This window comes from Triturus cristatus, chromosome 5_1 (assembly GCF_964204655.1).
Source record: "Triturus cristatus chromosome 5_1, aTriCri1.1, whole genome shotgun sequence".
Classification (NCBI taxonomy): Eukaryota; Metazoa; Chordata; class Amphibia; order Caudata; family Salamandridae; genus Triturus; species Triturus cristatus.
In genome coordinates, this window is record NC_140587.1 from 295,421,681 (window position 1) to 295,445,767 (window position 24,087).

General features: G+C 45.6%; 1 protein-coding gene across 10 annotated transcripts in view; it reads left to right on the forward strand.

Moving 5' to 3' along the window:
• The window catches only part of MTSS1 (MTSS I-BAR domain containing 1), a 495,007-nt gene that overhangs the window by 329,547 nt on the left and 141,373 nt on the right, over positions 1-24,087 (forward strand). For all 10 annotated transcript variants that reach the window (XM_085604969.1, XM_085604972.1, XM_085604973.1 and 7 more), the window contains exons 5-6: positions 164-255; positions 14,923-14,997. In XM_085604969.1, coding sequence (XP_085461095.1) covers positions 164-255; positions 14,923-14,997 — 167 coding nt within the window. The remainder of the gene's footprint in view (positions 1-163; positions 256-14,922; positions 14,998-24,087) is intronic.

Below are 24,087 nucleotides of genomic sequence, written 5' to 3' on the forward strand. Positions count from 1 at the left end.
CTCAATTGCTTTCCGCTCCTAATCCTTTTGAATGGCCTCTGTATGGTGTAGTGCAGTTTGGATTGTATGGCGAGTGTAAATAGAACACATGCATTTATTTATTTATATATGTTTAATTTTTTAGGGGGTTAATAATTACATTTCTTTTTTCCCCCACATGCAGTGCTTTAATAGATTGCCTGATTAATCCACTTCAAGAACAGATGGAAGAATGGAAGAAAGTGGTGAACCAGCTGGATAAGGACCATGCAAAAGGTTGGTGTTTCACTGGACAATACCTAAAAGTTAGCTCATAAGCCTGTGTCAAAATCTGGAAGTTGTGCATATTTTAGGCTGTTGATTGGCAGTGGTTATTTAGGCTGCTGATTGACAGTGGTTATTATAAACTGTCTGAAGAATGTGCAGTGCTATGCATGTTCAGGAAAGAGGAGGTCGAAGATAGGAATGCCAGAAAGTAAATGTGGTCTGTAATGTCACGTCTGTCAAATCAGCAGAGCCACTTCATTTTGGCTGTATCAAGCCTGTTTTAGTTTGTTCTAGGACTAGTTTTAGTCTAGTGGTCACACACACACACACACACACACACACACACACACACACGCTCACTCACATGCGCACACACGCCATCCCTCTCTCTCTCCCTCTCTCTCCCTCTCTCTCCCTCCCTCTCTCTCTCTCTCTCTCTCATTCTCTCTCCCTCCCTCCCTCCCTCCCTCTCTCTCTCTCTCTCTCTCTCTCTCTCTCTCTCTCTCTCTCTCTCTCTCTCTCTCTCTCTCTCTCTCTCTCTCATTCTCTCTCTCTCTCTTACTCTTACTCTTACTCCCCCTCTCCCTCCCTCTCTCTCTCTCCCCCCCCCTCTCCCTCTCTCTTTCTTTCTCCCTTTCCCTCTCTCGCGTCACCTGATGCGCTGTGCCTCCAGAAAAAAACATTTGGCATTCAGTCAAAGGTCAAATACTAGGTAACTAGTAAGTTGTGGGATATGATGAGATTGAAGATTACAATTTTAACACCTCACATATGTTTCACCATATCTTCAACAGCTATTAGGGTGCGTTGAGGTAATTTTCAAGCCCAACCTGGGACCATGACTGCATTCTCTGTTCCTACGTTTGCCCTAACAGAGATTTTATTTTTTGCTCAGCCATTCATCTCAGTTGTCTAGGCAACGAACTTGATAGGTTTTACTGAAGTGCACGACTGCTATGAATTTGCTAAAAATGTGATGGCTTCATCATTTCACTAGGTATATTTTCACTTTTTGATGAAGGATTCATTATTATAAACTGAAATACTCTGTTTTTTTATGTGCTCAGCAGCAGAGATGTTGAGGACTAATGAATCCGAGTCTAAAGATAATACCATTCTCAACTAGTCACGGCAAAAAATGCAGGAATTCCGAGCACGAACAGTGATGAGTACCCATATTGCAACTATCTGGAATGTCTTTAATATTGTCATCTGGGGTTGAACCAATAATCTGGAATGGCAGCATAAAATTCAATAAATAGCTTTACCGAGACACTAGAAAGAAATCTGTGAACTTCATTCTTAAGAGGACAAAGCTGACACCCTATCCTGAGGGAGAGAAAAAAAGAACAAAGCCAAAAAACAAAGCCAGTGTGTTCAGAAATTCTGTTTGGAATTTTACAAATATCTTTATAAATAGTAACATTGGATTAAGATTATAAGTGTACAAGATTTTCAAGGCCTCTCTCTTACAAGGTACAAGAACTCTATGCATGCCCTATTACTCTCACAAAGATTCCACCACCAAAATGAAAAGAAGAAAAAAAAGAAAACTTGTAGCTGCCTAAATGTAGCAACAGATATGCATGCAAATCAAACTTTGAATTAGATCAGTATTAGTCCTTCTTAGGAAGTTGTGTACTCAGAACAGTTAGAAATGTTTTTTAGTCTTAATGCACATCCCAGGTAAATATGATTGTTATTGGTGGAAAGAAAGGGTACTATTGGCTTTGAATGACTTTTTCAAAAATATTTTTTTATTTGTAACTTTTGTAGGCAACGTGCAATATGGTACAAGTTAACTTTCCCATACACACATTAGGGCCAACCACCCACAGCAGCGATATTGTATGAGACACAGCTAACACAAATACTGACACAATGATGTTCCCCCGCACCTCACCCCTCGACAGTACCCTCCCCGCGGTTGCATGGATCCCATTATGCATTCTAACAGCTTGCATGAGTTCCTTACTCTTCTTCTCTTGCCCCTTGATCCTGGCTCCCTCTGCTATCTCCGTACCATGGGCTAGTTGGTTCATCAGATCTGCCCAGTCCCTGAGGTCCTCTTCTACCTCATCAGTTTGCACCAGTTTAAGGCCCAGTTCTTGCGCCAGGGCCAATTCCAGCATATCCCGGAGCCATTTGTGGACTGTGGACCCAGTATTGGATCCCAACATATCGCTATACAGCATTACGCAAGTAGGAGACCCAGTCTTGCAAATCATATTGGCCTATTTGGTTTTGGGTATCATGGCATGTAGGCAGTGTCTGTCCGACAATTTGATGTGGCCCTACGACCTCCTCCCAATGTCCCATGACTGCTCTGCATGCCCATGTCATATGGAGAGATAAGGCGCCATGTTTACATCAGGGAGATGCCAACGGCCTACTGGGATATACTGTGTGTAGCCTGTCAGGCGTCAATTAGGTCCCATGAAGATAGTGGGTGGGAGTGCTGGATTTTAATCCTGGATTTGCTGGTTATCCAGTATTGGGGTATCTTTCATAGATTCACATGCCTGAATCATTCCCCGTCGCCGAGGCGGGAGTCTCGGTAGATAAAAAAGTAGTGCCAAAAAATAATTAGTAGTAGTAGTAGTAGTAGGCCCAAAGAAAAAAGGCCCTAAGGCCTATATCTTAGAAGCCTATCTACCTTGTTATGTAAAATAACCCAAGAATTGGTAGCAACCAATCAGACATCAGCACCCTTCTAGAACCCTCTCAGCAGAGCCAGCTCTCCTCAGATTTTCACCGCACGTCGTGTGGAAGGGAGTCTCCCTGAGTGCCTACTCAGTTTCTTCTTTTCTTCAGTCATGTCTGACAAAAAAGCTTTGTTTAGACCCTGCAGGACCTGTGATAAGAAGAGGGTCCATGTAGACGACCAGCATGAGGAGTGTATTTATTGTCTACATCCTAAGCATGTTGCTAAGGACTGTAGAATTTGCCGGACTTTCCCTCCTAAGACCTTAAGGGACAGAGAGGCAAGAGTTTTGTTATGGTTAAAATCTTCCTCGGCTGAGGAGGATGACAGGGCCTCGACATCTAGCAAGAGAGCTAGATCAATTGATAGTTCTTCCAGTGAAGGGAGAAAACATCATAAGGCCTCTCATGTAACTTCTGACCATTCACAGAAGTCACAAGACTCTGACAGATCCAAGAAGTCTTCAACTACAAAAACCGTGAGTAAATCTCAGGTTAAAACTTTGTCAGTGGGATCATCTTATACTATCTCTGTGACTTCTGCGGCTCCTCTGTCGACGGCTACAGTCTCCACTACTTCGATATCGTCACCTATCATGTCTCCTAGGGCGTCTAAGACTCCGTCGACAATTGCGTCGACGTCGAGCTTAAAGGAAGTTCTGTCAGCATCGTCGATGACAACATCGACGACGAAAACCCCGTCGACGACAACCCCGTCGACGACGAAAATCACGTCGACGACGACGAAGACCCCGTCGACGACGACGAAGACCCCGTCGACGACGAAGATTCCGTCGACGACGAAGATTCCGTCGACGACGAAGACCCCGTCGACGGCGAAGACCTCGTCGACGGCGAAGACCCCGTCGACGGCGAAGACCCCGTCGACGACGAAGACCCCGTCGACGGCGACTATTTCGTCGACGATGACGATCCCTTCGACGGCGAAGACCCCGTCGACGACAATTCCGTCGACGGCGAAGACCTCGTCGACGATGACGATCCCGTCGACGGCGAAGACCTCGTCGACGATGACGCTCCCGTCGACGACGATGACAATCCCGTCGACGCCTCAAAAGACAGCAAGTCCGTCTATGAGGGGAAGCCCGTCGACGAGAGGTTTCCTTAGAGCGATTCCAACTACCCATGTTACGCCTATTGCGTACACGCATATTCAGCTAAAAACTTTTCATAAACAGGATTACAGCAATATTTCTCCTTTGCTGCCTTCGCATATCCTGGACTCATATACGGAAGGGGATGATTATGAAGAGGAGGATGATGAGGGTCCTTTCGGGATAGCTAGGCACCCCTCGGAGTTGCATATTAAGTGTCAGGAGATGGATGAGGAGGATGACTACCATGAGCATGCTTACCAGGAAGGCCTTGCTGCACCAGTTTACAGGCATCCCTCAAGGGATTGGGATCGTAGAGAATCAAGTCATCTCCCGCCTACACTGATTCAGGACCTTCAGGCCATGCTGGCGGATTACCGCCAACGCTTTCCTCCACAACAACCTCTTCCTAATATACAACCGACGGAAGAGTCGCACACGGACATGCCGAATTCGCCGATTCACCCTGCTGGTTCGGGTACACAATCACACCATTATACCATTTCCACTGATGAGGAAGATATCGAAGAGGGTGAAGTACCGGATAAAGACACCAATCTGGATCCTTGGGATGATTACATTATTCCCATGCCTTCTCCACCTATTCCACAACCATCGGATTCTCCTCCAGAGGATATAGGTGGCTTTCACAATTTAATGCAGCGTGCAGCAGTCAGGTTTCAATTACCAGTCACTGTGGAGCATACGGATTGTTTCCTCCATGACTTTAAAGAGGAGCAAAGGAAAATTACCAGAGCAATTCCCATCATCGATTTTATTTGGAATGAGGGGTTAAAGATTATGAAAACACCTGCTTCTGTACCTGCGGTCCTCCCTCGTATTGATAAGAAATATCGTGCTCCTCCAGAGACGCCCTCGTGTCTCATCGGTCATCCCCGACCAGATTCCGTTATATCACAGGCTGCTCAACAAAAGTCCAAAAATCCGGCTATGCCGATATCGACGCCGCCGGATAGAGAAGGGCGAAGATTGGATCTGATCGGCAAGAAGTTCTCTACGATGGCGGCAACTTCTATCAAAGCTGCAAACTCCTTGGCCATTCTTGGTCGCTATGACCGCCAGATGTGGTCAGAATTCTCTGAATTTATAGACCTCATTCCTGAGGATCGTCAACAAGAGGCAAGGAAAATACTTCAAGAGGGAGAACGAGCCGCATCAGAGATCATAGACTGTGCTCTTGATATTGCAAATACCAACTTTAGGCAGCTTGCAGGGGCTGCAGTTCTTAGGCGTCAAGGATGGCTTAAAGCAACATCTTTTAGGCCAGAGGTTCAAGCCAAGATCATTGATATGGCCTATGATGGAGAATCCTTGTTTGGGAAACATATAGACGAGGCCCTCCTAGCAATCAAGACTGATACGGATACAGCTAAGTCACTAGCTGCTCTCCAATACAAACGGGGATCTTTCCGTGGTGCAAGAGGTCGAGGCTTTGTTTCAAGGGGAAATTATCAAAGTCAGCAAAATAGACAATATCAGTCTCAATATAGACAGCCTTATGGACGATCATCTTACAGGCAATCTTCCTCGAATAGTTTCTCTCGTCAGGGAGGAAGAAGGCGATCGAACAATCAGGGTCGCGACGCCAACAAGAAGCAATGAGTTACGCTGGACGCCAGTCATCCCTCCTTCCCTCCCAGTAGGAGCAAAGATAACAGCTTTTGCACACAATTGGGAGGAGATCACCTCGGATCGTTGGGTCATCGACTTAGTCAGAAACGGTCACACCCTGGAGTTCTCAAAACAACCCCCTACTGCCCCGCCCAGGGGTCCCCCTCCCCCTCGTCTTCACTTATTGTTCAAAGAAGCTTTAATAATGCTCCGCAAGAACGCAATAGAGAAAGTTCCTTCGCCCCAGAAGGGAACCGGGTTCTATTCTCGATTTTTCCTCATAAAGAAAAAGTCAGGGGAGTGGCGCCCGATTCTGGATCTCCGCAAGCTCAACACATTTCTAAAGAAGCAGAGTTTTCGGATGGTTACACTGGCCGAAGTGTTGAGCTGCCTAAACAAGGGGGATTTTATGGCTTCTCTGGACATGGAGGACGCGTACTTCCACATTCCTATCCTTCCCAAGCATCGCAAGTACCTGCGATTTGTAGTGGCTGGCGTCCACTATCAGTTCAAAGTCCTTCCGTTCGGGCTGAAATCTGCTCCAAGAATTTTTACAAAGTGTCTTGCACCAGTAGCAGCGACTCTAAGGTCACAGGGAATACAGGTATTTCCGTACCTGGACGACTGGCTGCTCAAAGGCCCTTCGAAGCAGACTACCGTAGAGGCAGTTTCAGCATGCCTAAGTCTATTCTCAAACTTAGGCCTCACTCTCAACAACAGCAAATCTCAACTGCTCCCTCTACAAAGAATTCAGTTTCTGGGAGCAATGCTGGACACCAAACAATGCAAGGCATTCTTGTCAGAGGAACGTCAACTTCGTTTACAAAAGCTAGCATTTTCAATCGCAAGAAGAAAGTCAGTTTCTGTCCGGAGGTTTGCGTCTCTGCTGGGGATGTGTTCATCAACTATAAATCTTGTACCTTTAGCAAGGCTCCGAATGAGACCTCTGCAGGAACAGTTACATCTACAATGGAAACAGGCCTTGGGGTCGTTCAACGACTCCATCAGGATAACACCTCACATGAGAGTCTCTCTGCATTGGTGGTCACGGATGGAAAACCTGACTTTGGGCCTTTCTTTTCTAACATCTCCTCCAGAATTCGTGGTAACAACAGACGCCTCCATGGAGGGGTGGGGAGGACATCTCCAAGATCTACAGATTCAGGGACGATGGTCCCAGGAATACCGCCAACAACATATCAACAGACTGGAGCTTCGCGCCATTTTTCTCACTCTGCAGGCATTCCTCCCGAGGATTGCAGGGGCCTCAGTGCTGGTCCGAACGGACAACACTACCAGCATGTATTACGTCAACAAACAGGGAGGAACGAGGTCACTGTCCCTTTCGCAGGAAGCTCAGGAACTATGGGAATGGCTTACAACACACAAGATATCCTTACGAGCGGAGCACGTCAGGGGCCTTCACAACACGTTGGCCGACAACCTAAGCAGATCCCTGGCAGGCTGTCACGAATGGGAAATAGAGCAGAAGCAACTAGACGAAATTTTTCAGTCATGGGGCAAACCGGCACTAGATTTGTTTGCTACAAGGGAAAACAAGAAATGCCGCTATTACGCAAGCAGATTCCCTCAACAGGGATCAAGAGGAAATGCCCTGTCCATGAGATGGTCAGGGCTTTGTGCGTACGCTTTTCCCCCGATACCACTAATTGCGAAAGTGATCCGCAAAGTGAAGATGGAACATTGCCGCCTCATCCTGATTGCACCCCGTTGGCCAAGGCAATATTGGTTCCAGGAGCTGCTTCTTCTAGCTCACAGCTCCATCCGTCTAATACCAACAATGACGATGTTGACAAGGGAAAGGGGTCAAATACTCCATCCAGATCCACAGTCGCTGCACTTGCACGCATGGCTCCTGATTTCCTAGAATACAAAGATCTAACCATTTCACAGGAATGCCGTGAGATTCTATCTAAGTCACGCGCACAAAGTACTTTAAAAACTTATCGTTTGAAGTGGAAACGATTTTGTCATTGGTGCGAGGGGAAGGATGTCCATCCTTTACAAGCTCCAGTAGAGCAAATCCTTCCTTATTTGTTATCCCTAGCCAAATCGGGACTTGCATTCTCTTCAATTAAAGTTCATCTTGCGGCTCTATCAAGATTCAGGAAGAGTACCTCTAAGCCTTCGCTCTGTTCCTCTTCATTAATAAAACAATTTATGAAGGGGCTATTCCGCGTCTTTCCACCAATTCGAGCACCTCCCCCAGAGTGGGAGTTGAACACAGTTCTAGCTCAATTGATGAAAAGGCCTTTTGAACCTATCCACAAGGCTGAGCTAAAATTTTTAACATGGAAGGTAGCTATTCTTTTGGCTCTTACATCGGCTCGAAGAGTCAGTGAGATTCAAGCGTTCACCATCTCAGAACCCTTTTTGCAGTTCTCCAAAGACTTTGTTACTCTCAGGACAAATCCACGATTCATCCCTAAAGTTCCGACTCAGTTCCACTTAAATGAGCCAGTGAAACTAAAGGTTTTCTTCCCAAATCCAGCCACTCCAGCTGAGCGAGCGTTGCATTCACTGGATATAAAACGCTGTCTGAAATTTTACTTGCAAAGGACGAAGGACATCAGGCGGTCCAATCAATTGCTTGTAGCTTATGGTCAAGCTACACTTGGGTCTGCTGTGACTAAAGCGACTATAGCCAGATGGTTGGCTTCTACAATTCATTTTTGTCATGATAAAGCCAATAGACCATTACAAAGAAAGGTCAAGGCACATTCTACTAGAACTATGGCAGCATCTACTGCATTGTTCGCAGGAGTATCCTTGGAGAATATTTGTCGTGCTGCAACGTGGAGGAATGTTCACACATTCACGAAGCACTACTGTCTGCAATCTACTCTGCAGGAGGATACAGCGGTAGGACAAGCCGTCCTTCAGCATCTGTTAAACTAAGGTCAGATATTTATATATGTTTCTTCAATTTACTGTTTATAATTGCTATATTTTAAGCTACATTGTCTTTTCTTTATGTAAGATACATGTTTGAATTTTAACAGAAAACATCTTATGCCTTCTACTTATCAAGTTGCGGGTGTAATTGGGAGTGTATCAGCAATAGTCTCCCACCATCCACAAACGACTGTATGCTTGGCATACTGCTTGCTACTCTGATTCAGGCATGTGAATCTATGAAAGATACCCCAATACTGGATAAGAAAACAAGTTACTTACCTGTAACTACAGTTATCCAGTATTGGTATCTTTCATAGATTCACATGCACCCACCCTCCTCCCCGCAGAGTCAGTTCTCTATGTTTGGGATATAAGCTTCCCTCTCGTGCTAGGAAAATCTGAGGAGAGCTGGCTCTGCTGAGAGGGTTCTAGAAGGGTGCTGATGTCTGATTGGTTGCTACCAATTCTTGGGTTATTTTACATAACAAGGTAGATAGGCTTCTAAGATATAGGCCTTAGGGCCTTTTTTCTTTGGGCCTACTACTACTACTACTACTAATTATTTTTTGGCACTACTTTTTTATCTACCGAGACTCCCGCCTCGGCGACGGGGAATGATTCAGGCATGTGAATCTATGAAAGATACCAATACTGGATAACTGTAGTTACAGGTAAGTAACTTGTTTTCTTATCTCTTGTATTTGGATAGGACTGCATCCATTCAGCATATGTCAAGGGAGTCTGCAGATCCCTATCCCAGGCTTACCGTGCTTTAATTAGGATTGGCGGATGATCTCCCACTAGCGCCCAATAAAAGCGGTACAACAGTCTTCGCCCCTGCTCTAGCAGCACCTCCAGCGTTTGTGATGCGTGTGGTTCCTCAAGGAAACCCACCCAGAACTCCCTAGCAGTGCGTGCCAATTTAGCAAATTGAAGAAACTGCCCTGCCATGGCTCCAAAATTCTCTCTGGCCTCCTCAAATGTCAGAAAATTCTCTGCTGGATAGAGGTCTCCCTCAAAGGTGCATCTTCCCTCCCTCCACGTGCCCAGCATCGTAACCTCTCGTATTTGGTGGAACAGTCGAAGCCAATCCAAAGGAAGGGATCTACTAAAAGGTGGGCACTTCTGCACCTACCATACCACCCGCTCCCAGACCACCGCCTCCTGCTTGACCACCTCAGGGACATAGTCAGGCTGTCTTTGACCCTGCATCAGGCAGCTAGTGTACCCTTCTCAATGGTGCCCCCCTAAAAGGCAGGTCTTTCAGTTCAGTTCCTAGTACACCATATTGCAGCATGCTGTAGTTGCGATGCCATATGGTGATGTTCTAGGTCCGGGAGGCCAAGGCCGCCTGTCTCTCTGCTCTGTGTTAATACCTCCTGCTGGACTCTAGTCCTCCCTCCGGCCCAAGCTAGGGAGACAAAAAGACCGCCCAACTCACTGTAGGTTGTCCCCAGTATTGGATAGAGTGTGTTTTGTAGTGAGTAAAGACATCTGGGTAGCAAGACCATTTTTGCTAGCGCCACCAACCTATTATCAAGCGGGAGAGTGTATTCCAAAAGACGATGGATGTCCACGGCTTTGAATTTTTTTAACCTGAAGACAAAGCTTAAACAAAGATGATTTAAAAATAGAAAAAGGATAAGAATGGAAAGTAAACAGCATTGGAAAAGTAAAGTATTGACCTATCAGCCCTGACACTTAAGTACTTTACTTTTTTGTGCATATGTGCACGTGATTAGGTAAAATTCCAAGACTTACAGTGCAAGAGCGCCAATGGCAGAAGTGGGCGGAACCATTGCCCCTGGCTGTATGCTGTGGTAGGTGAAAGCAGCAAGTAAAATGTCAAAGACAGTTGAACTGACCAACAGATGAATAGGGCTGATTTAAAGCCCCGCCATATATATGTACATATATTGATGTGTATTTATTTATTTAGCTGTCAGACTGCGTCAGACCTATTTGCTTTGGCATTGCTTGTTTCTTTATGACTAGTTTATTGCATGAGTCTTGGGAGACAGCTGAGTGTCTCTAAGCCACAACGAAACCCCTCTCTTTGTACACATAAAGATTCATGTATTTTTTTCTTTTTACTTTATTATTATTGCATGGGTTTTGAAAGACAATTAAAGCTCTCTATAGGCTAGAGCTAAAAGCTTTTCATGCACTTGGGATTCAAACACTTGTACTTGTCTTTGAAAACTGTAGTATGTTTTTGCTTTTGTTTCTGGAGCTAAGTACAACTGAAAAGACATAGCATTGCCCTGTATTCAGAATGAATCAAAATAGGTCAGAAGACTAAAGCAGAATTGATGCTTAGGGACAATAGAAAACAAACATCTAGGGACAAATATGTGCACAACACTCTTGAAGTTACTAAAGGACACCTTTCTTTGTGATATGCACTAGTGACTGTGCAGAAAAAGCATTTGCAATGCAATAGATTTCGCATTTGTCAGAGTTAGAGCTATTGGCGTTGTAAATACCCAAGTGCTCATTTTCAGTCGCAACAGGGCTCAAAGTGTACAAGAAACCTACTAAATCTATACCCTAGACTTATACAAACTAAATAATGGGTTAAGCAAAGTGAGATAAGAAAAACGTTAGCATGCACAATTATAGCCCAAAAAATATGGAATAAGATAGATTTAAATAGGCATGGGGCAAATATTAAGCAAAAACACCGAGACAGTAGGTTAGAGTCTCTTATTGAGTTAGCGCCAGGGATGCATTGTCCATGGGTCCTATTTATATCTTCCAAAGTGCGCAAAAGGAATAAAGATGGGCTCCAAGCAACATCAACGCGTACATTTCTATGAATCCGCAAAGAAACTGTGTGGGGAAGAAAAAGCACACAACGAGGAACCATAATCTCGGCTACCTCTCGGCACACTGGGCAGGAGGGATGCTCCTGTACTCTAACAGGACATTAGGTAATAAATACATCTGTCATATTTAGGTCTCGCCTGAGCCAGCGCATGCTCTGGTCTGGTGAGACATTTAGTAAGTGGGCTTTAAAAATCCGACCACATGCTTTTGCTTGTGGCCTAAAGCTTGCGGTTATGCGCAGAGGCGCCATCTGGCTTTCCTCCTCTCTCTTGTCATGGCACATTAAGCTTCCTTTTAGCGCGTGTGCGCACACAACTCCCGGGCTTGCTCCTCTCTCTTGTCATGGCTCATTAAGCTTCCTTTTACCACACGCGCACACAACTTCTGGGCTTGTTATTAAATGTAATTATTAGTTTCTGTCAAGACGGTTATTACAAGAGCAATAAATAACCTCTTGATTCTTCGCTGACACTGCCGGGAGCGCCTATGATAAATTCACACCCTCTCTTTGAAATAAATGGATTGCGCGCCTTATTCTAAAGCGAGGCCTGGCGCACAGGAAGACTACCAGCGTGCGCTGGGCCTACGTTTTGAACCCTGGAGACACTATTTAAATATTCTGCACAGGGCAAGTCTATTTTCAAACGGGTCCCATCCTGGGCAACTGGCATACATCCGCCTTGGAATTCACGCTAAATTCGTTAAGCCATTTTTACATCTTGGGTTGAGGTTCTTTAGACGGATTCCCTTTTTTATGTAGAAATAAGTGGCTTGTGCCAAGCGGTGGCGCGCCTGCTCTCATTACGCTGCTTCGTTGATTAGATCTTCTGGGTCCGTGGCTAAGAAGCGCGCTTGGTATTAACACTCCCGAATGGCAGAATCTCGCGGAGCAAGGGCAGCGCCAAACTTCAAAGCAAGGATCTGTGAAATTACCCACTTACATAGTATGCTGACTCAAAAACTGTATCTGCATCACAAACTTCGCTCTGCTCCTAGTTGTTCGGGTAGAGGGGCGGGGGCTGACTGAGCTTGTTCAGTCAAAAGTAGACCTATGAATGAACAGCGTATTATTCCCTGTCCGCTCCTCAAATCACCCTCGCCTTTCAATTAGCGGAGTGCATAAATAATTAGTGTTTAGAACGTCGTCTTGAGCTATTTGCATAGCATTCTCTGCCCATCACCCACCCTTCTGCTTCTTTCCGTGGCAAACCACTCACTCCCTTTTGTATGGATGCCAGAATCTTAGTCATAGTCAATATCAAGGGCCTCCATTTAAAAACTGTCCTTCTACAGCTCCAACCCCCTTTGCGTTGGTGCAGATCAGTAAACGTTTTGAATTTCCCCCAAAAGTCTCTGAGCAGATTCCAGGAGAACTCGTGGAAAACTACCTTTTTACATGCGAGTGAAGGAAGTTCATCATGAGTAACTGAATGTAGTGTATAATTGCATATATTAAAATGCCTTTACCCATGTTTATTTAGTATTTCTCCATGGAAAAAAAAATGCATCGTAATGGAGAAACCCGTACCATTACACTTTCACATGTGGGGTATTTCCTTCCCATGATCCCCTTTAAATGGATTTACTCCTTCAAAGAGCAGTATATGGCCGACTGTTTTCAAGGTGAGATCGTTTTAGCTAAGTTTCAGTACTTGTAAACCATGGTAATTGTAATTGCATTTATATAGCGATCACTACCCCTGATGAGGCATGTCTACAGGTAAAATGAACTTACATGTACAAATGGTTTTCTGCAATCAGGCCCTCATATTATCAACAAGCATTGGCATAGCCAATAGGTCACGCCATTGGGACTTTATAAGTGTTTAGCCATGCAACAGTTCATGTTGTTGCACCAAGGATATTGTGCTGGATAACTAAACACTTATAAGGTCCCAAAGGCGAGACCTATTGGCTATGCCAATGCTTGTTTTAGTCTTGCTACATGGATGCGTGAGCAGTGACGGAGTCTGCAGCTATGCTGTATTTCTCCAAAATAAGACGAAACACATGACGTGATGCTGCAGCCCATTGTGCACCGCTCCTCCTTCATAACATCCATATTTACCAAAGACCTATTAAAAACAAAATCGAAAGGGATGACTGACTGGCTGTGACCTACGGGAAACCAGGTTCAGGCACTGATGAGAACGTGTGAGCAGGACTCTGGCAGTGTTGTTAACCCTGATCAGTCTGAATGAATAACAATAACGCAGAGAGAGAGAGCTGTGCCTTCTCAGCTGCTGCCCGCTATGTGTGGGCAGATCTCAAAGACAAAATAAGGCCCACCTCCATTGAAAAGCAGTCAGAAGCAAGCACACGCATACCAAAGAAGCCCAAGACATCCCCCACCGCACAAAAAAACAATTAAAAAAAGCATACAGCGATGTTAATAAATAATGGCGCACAGCGAGCGCTGCTTGATGCTGTCGTAGGTGGCAGGGGGTCTGCTTTTGAGGCAAGCAAGAAAAAAAAGCATGCAGGTGCTGTAAGAAAGAAAGTGCTTTCATGTAACAGTGCCAGTCTGTATGAAAGGTTCCAATATTTGAAAAGGAGGGACTAGTAAGCTATTTCACCAATGAAAAGCCCAAGGACAGTAAGAAGAGCCAATAGAAAAGTTGGGAGGGGCATAGAAAAGATTGGAGGGGCTTCAGTCCCATATCCTGAACACAGCATGTCTCAAAGAGACCGCAAAAGCACTGCCTAGGCGAGACCTAATACATTCACCCATGTTACTTCCTGAGCGTCTGTGATTCCAAAACAACAGGTATCAATAGTGACAGAAAACGCTAATAAAAAAGCAAGACAGGCAATTTTCTGAATAGTGTCAGCGTGGAATGAGATTGTCCTTTGTGAATGGCGTGGAGCCACCAACTGGATCTGCATACGACTGTAAAGCCGCCATGTTGTCCCATGCAAAGTGCTGCAGGTGAAGGAGCTAGGACTCTTGTGACCCGGGCTAGCTTGGCAGCTCCGTGTGTGTAATTTGTCTTTGTAGAGTGGTATTCTTTCACAGATTCCAGTACATGACTTGTATTCCTTGCTAGGGGATTATAATTTAACATTTTGCACCCTAAAAGTAAAACAATCTTTGCATTTGTCCACACTTAACCCTGATTGATGGAGAGGCACAGGGATAAGTGAGCCTGGAGTTTGAAGTTCAGTTCAGTCCGCTCGACAGGTGATGCACATTTGCACAACACTTGGCATGTGAAAGCACATGCTACATGGAATTGTAACGGTTTCCACATCTATCAAAATGCTCTTATTTGATGTTTGAAAATTTTAATTTGCAAACTTTATATAGCGAGCCCTAGGTCACTTCAAGTTGTGCTTCGAATTTGAATGTTTGGTCTCATTGTCTTTTGGTTGCTGTTACCAGTAATCAACCTTCATTCATGTATAAAACGAAACCCGATGTCAACTGAGGTATCGTATCAAGTCCTCGATGTCTTAATAAATGTTTTTTACTTTTTAGAATATAAAAAAGCTCGACAAGAGATTAAAAAGAAATCGTCGGATACACTGAAGCTACAGAAGAAGGCAAAGAAAGGTAATGTTTGAAGCGAAGAGTGCTTTTAAAAAATCAACTTTTTGTTGTTCAGCTTTGTATAATATTGGTCTTAATTTGATTTTGGCCATATTTTCTATTATATAAAGTGTGAATGGCGTTCATAAAATGTAAAAGCATGGGCTTGAGTCGCCCGCTTACCCTGGTCCATCTTTAGCTCACACTGGGTACTGGACAGAGTTCTTCCTTGGCACAGACAGACTGGCCCAGTCTTCGTGGACGAAGGTGACTGCCTCAGTAGTCTCTATGGTTAGCATGGACCCCACAGCTCATTAAAATAGTGTGTTTTTAATGCCACCACCTCTTAGTTTTTTTCAGTGCCTATCTGTATCTTAATGAAAACCAAAAGGATGTGGAATCCTGGTTCCCCATCCCATCTACTTTCTCTTTCCTAAAAAATGAACCCTTCCACTTACTTAAAAAAAATACTCTGTTTCTACGACCCAGTCGCCTTTTTTTACTTCCTACCTTTGAATTAAAACTATCTGGGTTTGCCTGTGGCACTTTCTCCACACTCTCCTAATGCCCAGAACCACCCCTTCTAAGTACACATGGATTCGTAGGTCGTTGCCGAGCTCTCTCTAATGAGCAGTATCAGTAGCTAGCCACCACCACAACCACGATAAACCCTCCACCAGCTACCGCAGCCCCGTTACCTAGTGCTGGCTCGCTCTTTGCATCAACTTGTAGTTCTGATAGTCTTCCCCGTCCTTTAACAGTCTTGTAACCAACCTATGCAGTCACCAGCCCTTAACTTTTTCTATATACTGCCGATTCCTCTACAAGGCATAAGATGTACCAAGAAGAGGGAAATGTGTTATGCCTTATGTAAGCTAATGATTTTTTTGTAGTGCCAAGATCAAGACATATTGTACAAGCTGCCCTCCGTGCCCAGGAAATGTGCCGCAAAACCAACTACGTTCAATTAAGTGGACGTAAATGCAAGCTTACAATGTGGGACAATTGAATGACGGAGTGTTGTAAATACTTCTTCCATGCTGTGAAGAAGCTGTTCAGGGTCTCCAAATTCAGCCAATTTGGCATCACATGTCGATACTTCAACATTGAAACATCATCTCGAAACAATAGCAAAAAAAGCCAAAGCGTTTGTGGAAGGCCTGCAGCGCGTTTCAAAGAAAACTTCTGGAGAAAAATGCTCCTGCTTAATAGAGCCATCCTCCGTTTATTTCTTTAAAGCCAGGATCCAAACTTTAAAATGTGATGGAGGTTGGAGTCTTCTGGGAATGTGTTCTTGTCAATGATCAGCATGTTACCAGAAATGGGTAAAAATGACTGGTGAATGACTTATGTGCGAGACCAAGAGCAATAATGGCTCGAAAGACTTTTCTGTTGTTAATGTTCAGACCCAAGGAAGATGTATTGTTAAAACCAACAGAAAAAACGTGTTTCAGAGAATAGGGAATGTACTGCTTGGAGGACTTGCACCCAGCAGTATATTATGCATATGTCTCTGATCCTCAAAAATAATTCTGAAATTTCGGAAGACAGAGTGGGAATATGTTATGACTTCACTCAAGGCCTATCCAATCTGCAGTAATCCATTGTGAAAGAATGCTAGGAGAACACCTCTGGCTCGGTATATAATCACGGAGAGCAAGTAATGATCAAATATAACAATAAATGGGGCCAAGAGTGTGTCTGCAGAAACATGGGGGTTGTGTATGAAGATCCTTCTGGATTGTATTTGTGTGAGTTGTATTTGCAACTGTGTGTTTACAGAGAACATGTTTTACAGAGTGGTGCTGTGTGCACAGCAATGTGGGTTGCATTGGCATAGTGTTTGGGTACATTGGCAGAGTGGCATGGGATGTACTTGCACTGCTGTATGTGGTGTCCTTTACAGAGATTTTTGAAGTGCTGATGGTGGTAGGTGTTTGTAGTGTGGTTGCATCTGTGTGTTTTTTGCTTGCTGAATGGTGGGTTGTGTCCTTGTGGTATGGTTCGACATCCTTGTTATAGGGGGCGGAACTTGTATGTATAGAGTTGTTTAGTCAGTACAGTGGCTGCTGCGTGATATTCCTGGGTTTGTGGAATTGTCCAGTTGTTGTCTGGTGCGCCAAGTGTGCATCGGTTGCACCAGTTTCCGGCAGGGTGTGTTTAGGCTGCATTAAAATGTTAGAAGTGCTGAGCTCTGATGTTGAGCGCAGTATCTTGTAGTTCTGCTTTAGTTCGATGTATGTCATACGTTTTGAGACGACGTGGCAGCTTCATCAGTGCCTCTCGCAGAGCATTCGCTATTGTTGCAGCGGCTGTGAATGATCCCTGCAGGACTAGATCCGAGCGTGGAGCCTGCGAAGCCTCCGTGATCGAGATGGAAAAGGAAGCAAATGAAGGCACTGTCCGTACCTCTCATCTTTAAAGGTTCTTGGGGTGACAGGGTGCAACAGCTTACTCTGCCGAGAAATAATACGTTTGTCAAATTTCTTTTCACCTGCTACTCTCTAGATGCAGTGGTTTCTCAGACGCTGCACTTACTCCTGAAAGCAAAACTCCCTCATTTATACTCGCCCTAACCCAATTAAGCAGGGATACTACCTTACCCTCTTGAGTGGGGTTTCGTAGCAACAACTTAAATTATATATATTTTTTTATATAGTGCTTGATTTCACCCTTTTACAGTTTTTGTAAGCGCTGTAAATAGCTACTAAGCCCCCCAATTCATTCTATAGGGGTTTAACATCACTGTCCATCTAAACCCGAACCTCATCTGTTTCCCAGCAATATGCTTAATTTTTGCCCTTTAATGTCCCCGTTTTAGGTCTCGCATACAGACATCTTTGGCTGTCTGGCAAGAGCTCACGTCATCATCCAATGCACAACATACGTTTGCATACGTACGTACAGCATACAGAAACAGGCTTTTGGACTGCCGCTTTCAACTACTGGCTACTGGGGTTCATCTAACCTTAGGCATCAGCTGACAAGATCGTTCATCAGCATTGGCATCAGCGCACTGCATATAATGCATGTGAACTACTTAAAACAAGCATTGGCATAGACAATAGGCCTCGCCTTTGGGACCGTATAAGTTCCTAAAAACAAGCAGATCATTGCCAGTAATAATGAAACCCTGTAACGTTGCGTGACCTGCCCATACCAGGATTCTTATAATCAAGCGATTTGAATTTTTCATCAAAACTTGCAGCGACGTTGCAACCAAGATCAACCAAAGCATAGTTGCTAAGATTTCAGTTTGTGTGACCATTTTATATTTCCTCTGCCCTCATGTGTGACATTTCAGTGCCTTACGTGTGAGATTTTATCATGAGCGGATGAAGGGAGGTTAATGCTGAGGCTCTTTTTGCTACATACAAATCCTGACCCAATCAGAGTGACTGATGACGTGATGGCCTGGCGGAAGGGCACCCACAGACCAACAAGGACTGTTATGTGCCTCAATTGCAACCTACACCACACACACTGCTTCTCTTGTAGCAGATCCCTGTTCTGACAAATCAACCCTGCATCTATTCCTGTAGTACAGCGCCATCCACTTTGACCCGAAACCAGCAATGCATTTCGAATGGGGACCAGTACCATATTAAAGATGTGTAAAATCTTAGACAGTTGGCAGTCTAGGCAGAGACACGCATGGGCAGGCGGGATGATAGCAGCAATACGGACGGCAGGGATGGGGCAAATGCGCCAGCACTGCGGCCAACATGCCAGCAGTGGAAGCTGGGGATGGCAAACACTTCCAGTGGTTCACCTCTGCATGCTTAGTCAAAGCAAAACTTCTCTTTAGCACGACTACACTTCTGCTGTTTGAATGCTAGGTGGCATGGCTCCCCTTGAAAATGCTCAAATCAGACATGAAGTGATCTGACTGGAAAAGAAGCAAAGATGATATCGCATCCTATTGTAACATAAACCACGTTTTAAGTTTGTGTGTGCTTTAAGTGGCTCACACGCATTTTGGTGCCATTGTGAACTGTTATTTTTTAAATATATGCAACAGTTGACCAAATAAATGGGCGTTTAAGAGATTTCCAACCTCAAAAGCTGCGACAGTGGTGGCACAATTTAGACGTGAGATAGCATTCGAGTGAGAGAGAATGTGTGAGCGAGAGTATCTGTGTGTGAGCGAAAGTGTGCGTGCGGGAGTTAGTGTGTGTGAGAGAGAGAGAGAGCGCGAGCCAGAACAGCGCGTGCCAGAAGATAACAAGCGTGGCAAACGGAGAATTAAGTCGGGTGCCAGGAGAAGGAAGTGATTTAGGACAAGGAAGAGGTTATATGAGAGAGGGGAAGCAGGAGGTGAGCCCGCGAGTGGTGCGTGCACGCGCTTGGGAGAGCAGTCTTCACTTTTCAAGCACTGCACCCATGCTTGTGACACGCCGCTGCTCGCTCCCGCAAGGTGGATGCCGCCACAAGTGCAGTGCTTGAAAAGTGAAGACCGATGGCTAAAGGCCCTCCTAGAGGAGCGCTTGCTTGCTGCCTAGGCAAGACCTAAAAATAGCTGGCATCTCTGTGCACAAAATATGATTCGTTTTCCATGTGATGTATTAACAAATGTGCACTTTTATTCATTGGTCTGGCTATGTCCATGTTGGAAAGGGAGCGTATTGTTCGAGGCATATGAGCTGCAGATCACACACTTAGGATAAGATCGCCATCTGGTGTTGGGCTCGGATGATTGCAGGTTGTTGTTGTCTTCGGAAGAAGCCTTTTGGTCACGAGATAGGTGACTCCTCCTCTGGACAACAGTGCGCATGGGCATCCACTCCATCCTCAGATTGTTTTTTTCCGCCATTGGGTTCGGATGTGACTTTTCCACTCCGGCTGAATACTTCTAAAAATCCAGCTTTCGAAACCAAAACAACCCTTACAACTCGACATCGAAATCCAATCCGACCGGTTCCGGATACGGCTCATGGAAAGGACACCTTTTAAAAAATGCCCCCAATGTGGAGCAAAGTTCCCCCACAGTGACCACCACGAGGTCTGCAACCTGTGCCTCTCGCCGGAACACAACGAATCCAACTGTCCAGCCTGCGCCGCATTCCGTTCCAAGAAAACCATCCGGGACCGAAGAGCTCGACGCCATATCATGGCCAGACCAGCTCCAGAACCAGAGGAAATCTTTGCCCAGGATGTCCCGGTAGACGATTCCGAAGACCTCCAAATCGTATCCGAAGCGGACGATTCTGATGACCTCATCACTCCGGGGCAACGAGTGAGTACCAGTGCCCCTACCCCAACCCCCCCAAAAAAGACATTGGTCAAGACTCCGCCCCAGTCGCGACTGAAAATCATCTTCAGAAGCCCCGCCGTCCGGCCCGGCTCCGAAGAAATATAAGCCTGCAGGTGGCTCGGGCTCGAGCAAACCACGTTATTGTGCCCACAATACCTTCGGCACCAAAGACTCAACACCTCTCGGCACCGAAGCAGGCTCCGAGACCATCGAGGCCGAAATCTCCACCGGCACCGAAAGGTTCTTCGGCACCGAACCCATCCTCGGGACCGAAAAAAGTCCATAGAGACTCTGCCGATCACCCACAACATAGATTGGAACCGAAAAAGTCGGCACCAAAGCCACTTTCGGACAATGAAGAACTTTTTCGCCCGGATCCCACGCAAAAAAGGATTTATATCAATCCAAAGACCGCACATGTCACCGCTGTGCCATACAAGAAAAGGAAGCTGGATACAACACCTCCTCCAGCTCCCATGAAGAAGAAGGACTTTGCCACCTCACCCATTCGTCCTTCCTCTCCTATATTACCTCTCATCCCACCCCCTCCGCCCCCATCTCCTCCTCCTCTACCATCTCCTTCACATACACCACCTCCACAGGATGATGATGATGATGATGATTTAGGGGGAGGGGGAGACCCAGATGACCTTAATGATCCTAATGATCCTACTGATCCTTTCATACTCCCGGATACGGCACCCTTAGATGACTGGGCTTTTCCTTTACCTGACATCCCTTATCCCACTACATACCCCTCCAAACCCTCCCCTCCTGATGACCACCTAGGGTTTGGACAGCTGATAAACAGGGCGGCACTGTTCCATGGCGTCACCATGCACTCAGATACCCCTGAAGAGGATTTTCTTCTCGACACTTTTGAACAGTCGCAAAAGTCAGTTCAGATCTTGCCCATGATTAAAGGGGTCATAAAACACGCCACTGAGGTTTTTAAAGACCCTGTTAGAGCCAGGGTCCTTAACCCCCGAATTGAAAAAAAATATAGACCGGCCCCACAAGATCCCGCGTACATTAAGGCACAGCTCCCTCTAGACTCTGTAGTTGTTTTAAACACACAAAAGCGGGCTAACTCCCAAACAACAGGAGACACACCGCCCCCAGACAAAGAGTCCAAGCTACTAGAGGCCTCGGGCAAACGGGTTGCAGCACAAGCTGCTAACCATTGGCGTATTGCCAATACAGAAGCCCTATTAGCCCGATATGATAGGGCTCATTATGATCAACTAGAAGATCTTTTGCAACACCTGCCAGATCAGTACAAATCCCAGGCCAATGACCTCATCCAAGAGGGAAAACGCATATCTAATGCGTCAATCAAATGTGCATTAGACGCAGCGGACACTGCCTCTAGGGCAGTTAACACAAGCATACTACTCAGACGACACGCATGGCTACGTATTTCAGGCTTTAAGCCGGAAGTACAAACAACCATTCTTGCTCAACCATTCAACCAGGAGCAACTATTTGGACCCGCAGTAGACACTGCACTAGAAAAGATGAAGAAAGATAACGAGACTGCTAAATCAATGGGAGCATTACAGTCTCCACAACCCCGAGGCTCCTTTCGACGCTCCTTTTACAGGGGAGCCTCCAAAAATGTGGCAACAGACATCTCTTCCACCTTCAAAACCTCCGCACAAACATCCCCTAACAGAGGATATTTTAGAGGAGGGTATAGGGGAAACAATACCAAGGGCCCAGGACGGGGCAATACCAACACCCGCACCTCTCCAGCCACTGAACAGTGACTTGCCCCCACTCCCCCCAGACCATTCCACTCCAGTCGGGGGAGGACTCCCAACAGTTCCTACCTGTCTGGAATTACATCACAACAGACAAGTGGGTAAGACAAATTATCCAGTTTGGTTACTGCCTCGAACTCACAAACACCCCCCCACACATACCACCCAAACACCGTCCAATGTCTCCACACCATCTTACACTCCTCAAACAGGAAATTCGGTCCTTGCTTCAAAAACACGCAATAGAACCAGTTCCACTCCAACATCAGGGTACAGGAGTATATTCTCTATACTTCCTAATTCCCAAAAAGGACGAGACCTTAAGACCCATACTCGACCTCAGACTACTAAACCGGTACATACACTCAGATCACTTCCATATGATCACTCTCCAACAAGTCCTCCCACTACTTCAACAAGGCGACTTCCTTGCCACATTGGACCTCAAGGACGCATACTTTCACATCCCCATGCATCCCGCTCACATCCCCATGCATCCCGCTCACAGGAAGTATCTAAGATTTGTGGTAGACGGACAGCACTATCAGTTTACAGTCCTCCCATTCGGAGTAACAACTGCACCCAGGGTATTCACCAAATGCTTAGCAGTAGTAGCAGCGCATCTCAGGAGACAACAAATCCATGTCTTCCCCTATCTCGACGATTGGCTCATAAAAGCCAATACTCTCGACAGATGCGTTCTCCACACTCACTGCACTATTCAAACCCTACACGACTTGGGATTTACCATCAACTATCCCAAATCTCAACTGCAACCCTCCCACATACATCAATATCTGGGAGCTACCATAGATACGTCCAAGGCCATAGCTTATCCCAGCACAGCCAGGATAGCCAACATACAGAACCTCATCTTAAAATTCCAAACCCAACACTCTCTTCCAGCAAGAGTGTTTATGCAACTGTTAGGCATGATGGCATCATGCATCTCCATCGTACCCCACGCATGACTTCAAATGCGTCCCTTGCAAGAATGTCTAGCACAACAGTGGAACCAGGCTCACGGACAACTTACCGATCTGGTGTTGGTGGACAGTCGCTCACTTCGCTCACTGAAATGGTGGAACACCATCAACCTGTCCAAAGGGCGACCGTTCTTAGAGCCTCTTCCACAAGTAGTGCTGACGACTGACGCATCTCTCACAGGGTGGGGAGCCCATCTCCTTCAACATACCACTCAGGGCAGATGGACCACTCAACAAAAACTGCTCCATATCAATCACCTAGAACTCCTAGCGTTGTTCCTAGCACTGAAATCCTTTCAAGTATACCTAAAGAACAAAACTGTCCTCATCCGCACAGACAACATGACGACAATGTATTCAATATATTACATACAAAAGCAGGGGGGGACACATTCTCTCCAATTGTCCCAACTCGCACAGAACATCTGGAGATGGGCAATTCCCCAAAACATCTACCTGCTAGCGGAACACCTTCCAGGGGTTCACAACCAGGTTGCCGATCTCCTAAGTAGTCAAACACAGCAAATCCACGAATGGGAATTACACCCCAAAGTCCTATTGCCATTCTTCCAAAAATGGGGCCAACCAGACATAGACCTGTTCGCCACACACGAAAACGTAAAATGCCCAACCTTCGCCGCCAGGTTTCCACACCCACAGTCAAAGGGCAATGCAATATGGATGAACTGGTCAGGCAGATTTGCGTACGCTTTTCCGCCTCTCCCACTCATTCCATTTGTGGTACGCAAGCTCAAACAACAGTCGCTAAAACTCATCCTAGTAGCTCCCACTTGGGCACGTCAACCTTGGTTCACGACACTCCTGGAACTATCGCTAGTTCCACATCAAAAATGCGCCTTTCACCGGCCCTATTAACCCAGAACCATGGAGAAATCAGACACCCAGATCCACAGCAACTGAACTTGGCAATCTGGCTCCTGAAGTCTTAGAGTTCGGTTACCTCAACCTCCCACCAGACTGTATGAATATCATAAAAGAAGCTAGAAGACCTACTACTAGGGCGTGTTATGCTGCAAAATGGAAAAGATTTGCCATTTACTGCAATAACAATGATATACATCCACTGGATGCTTCCATCCAAAACATTATT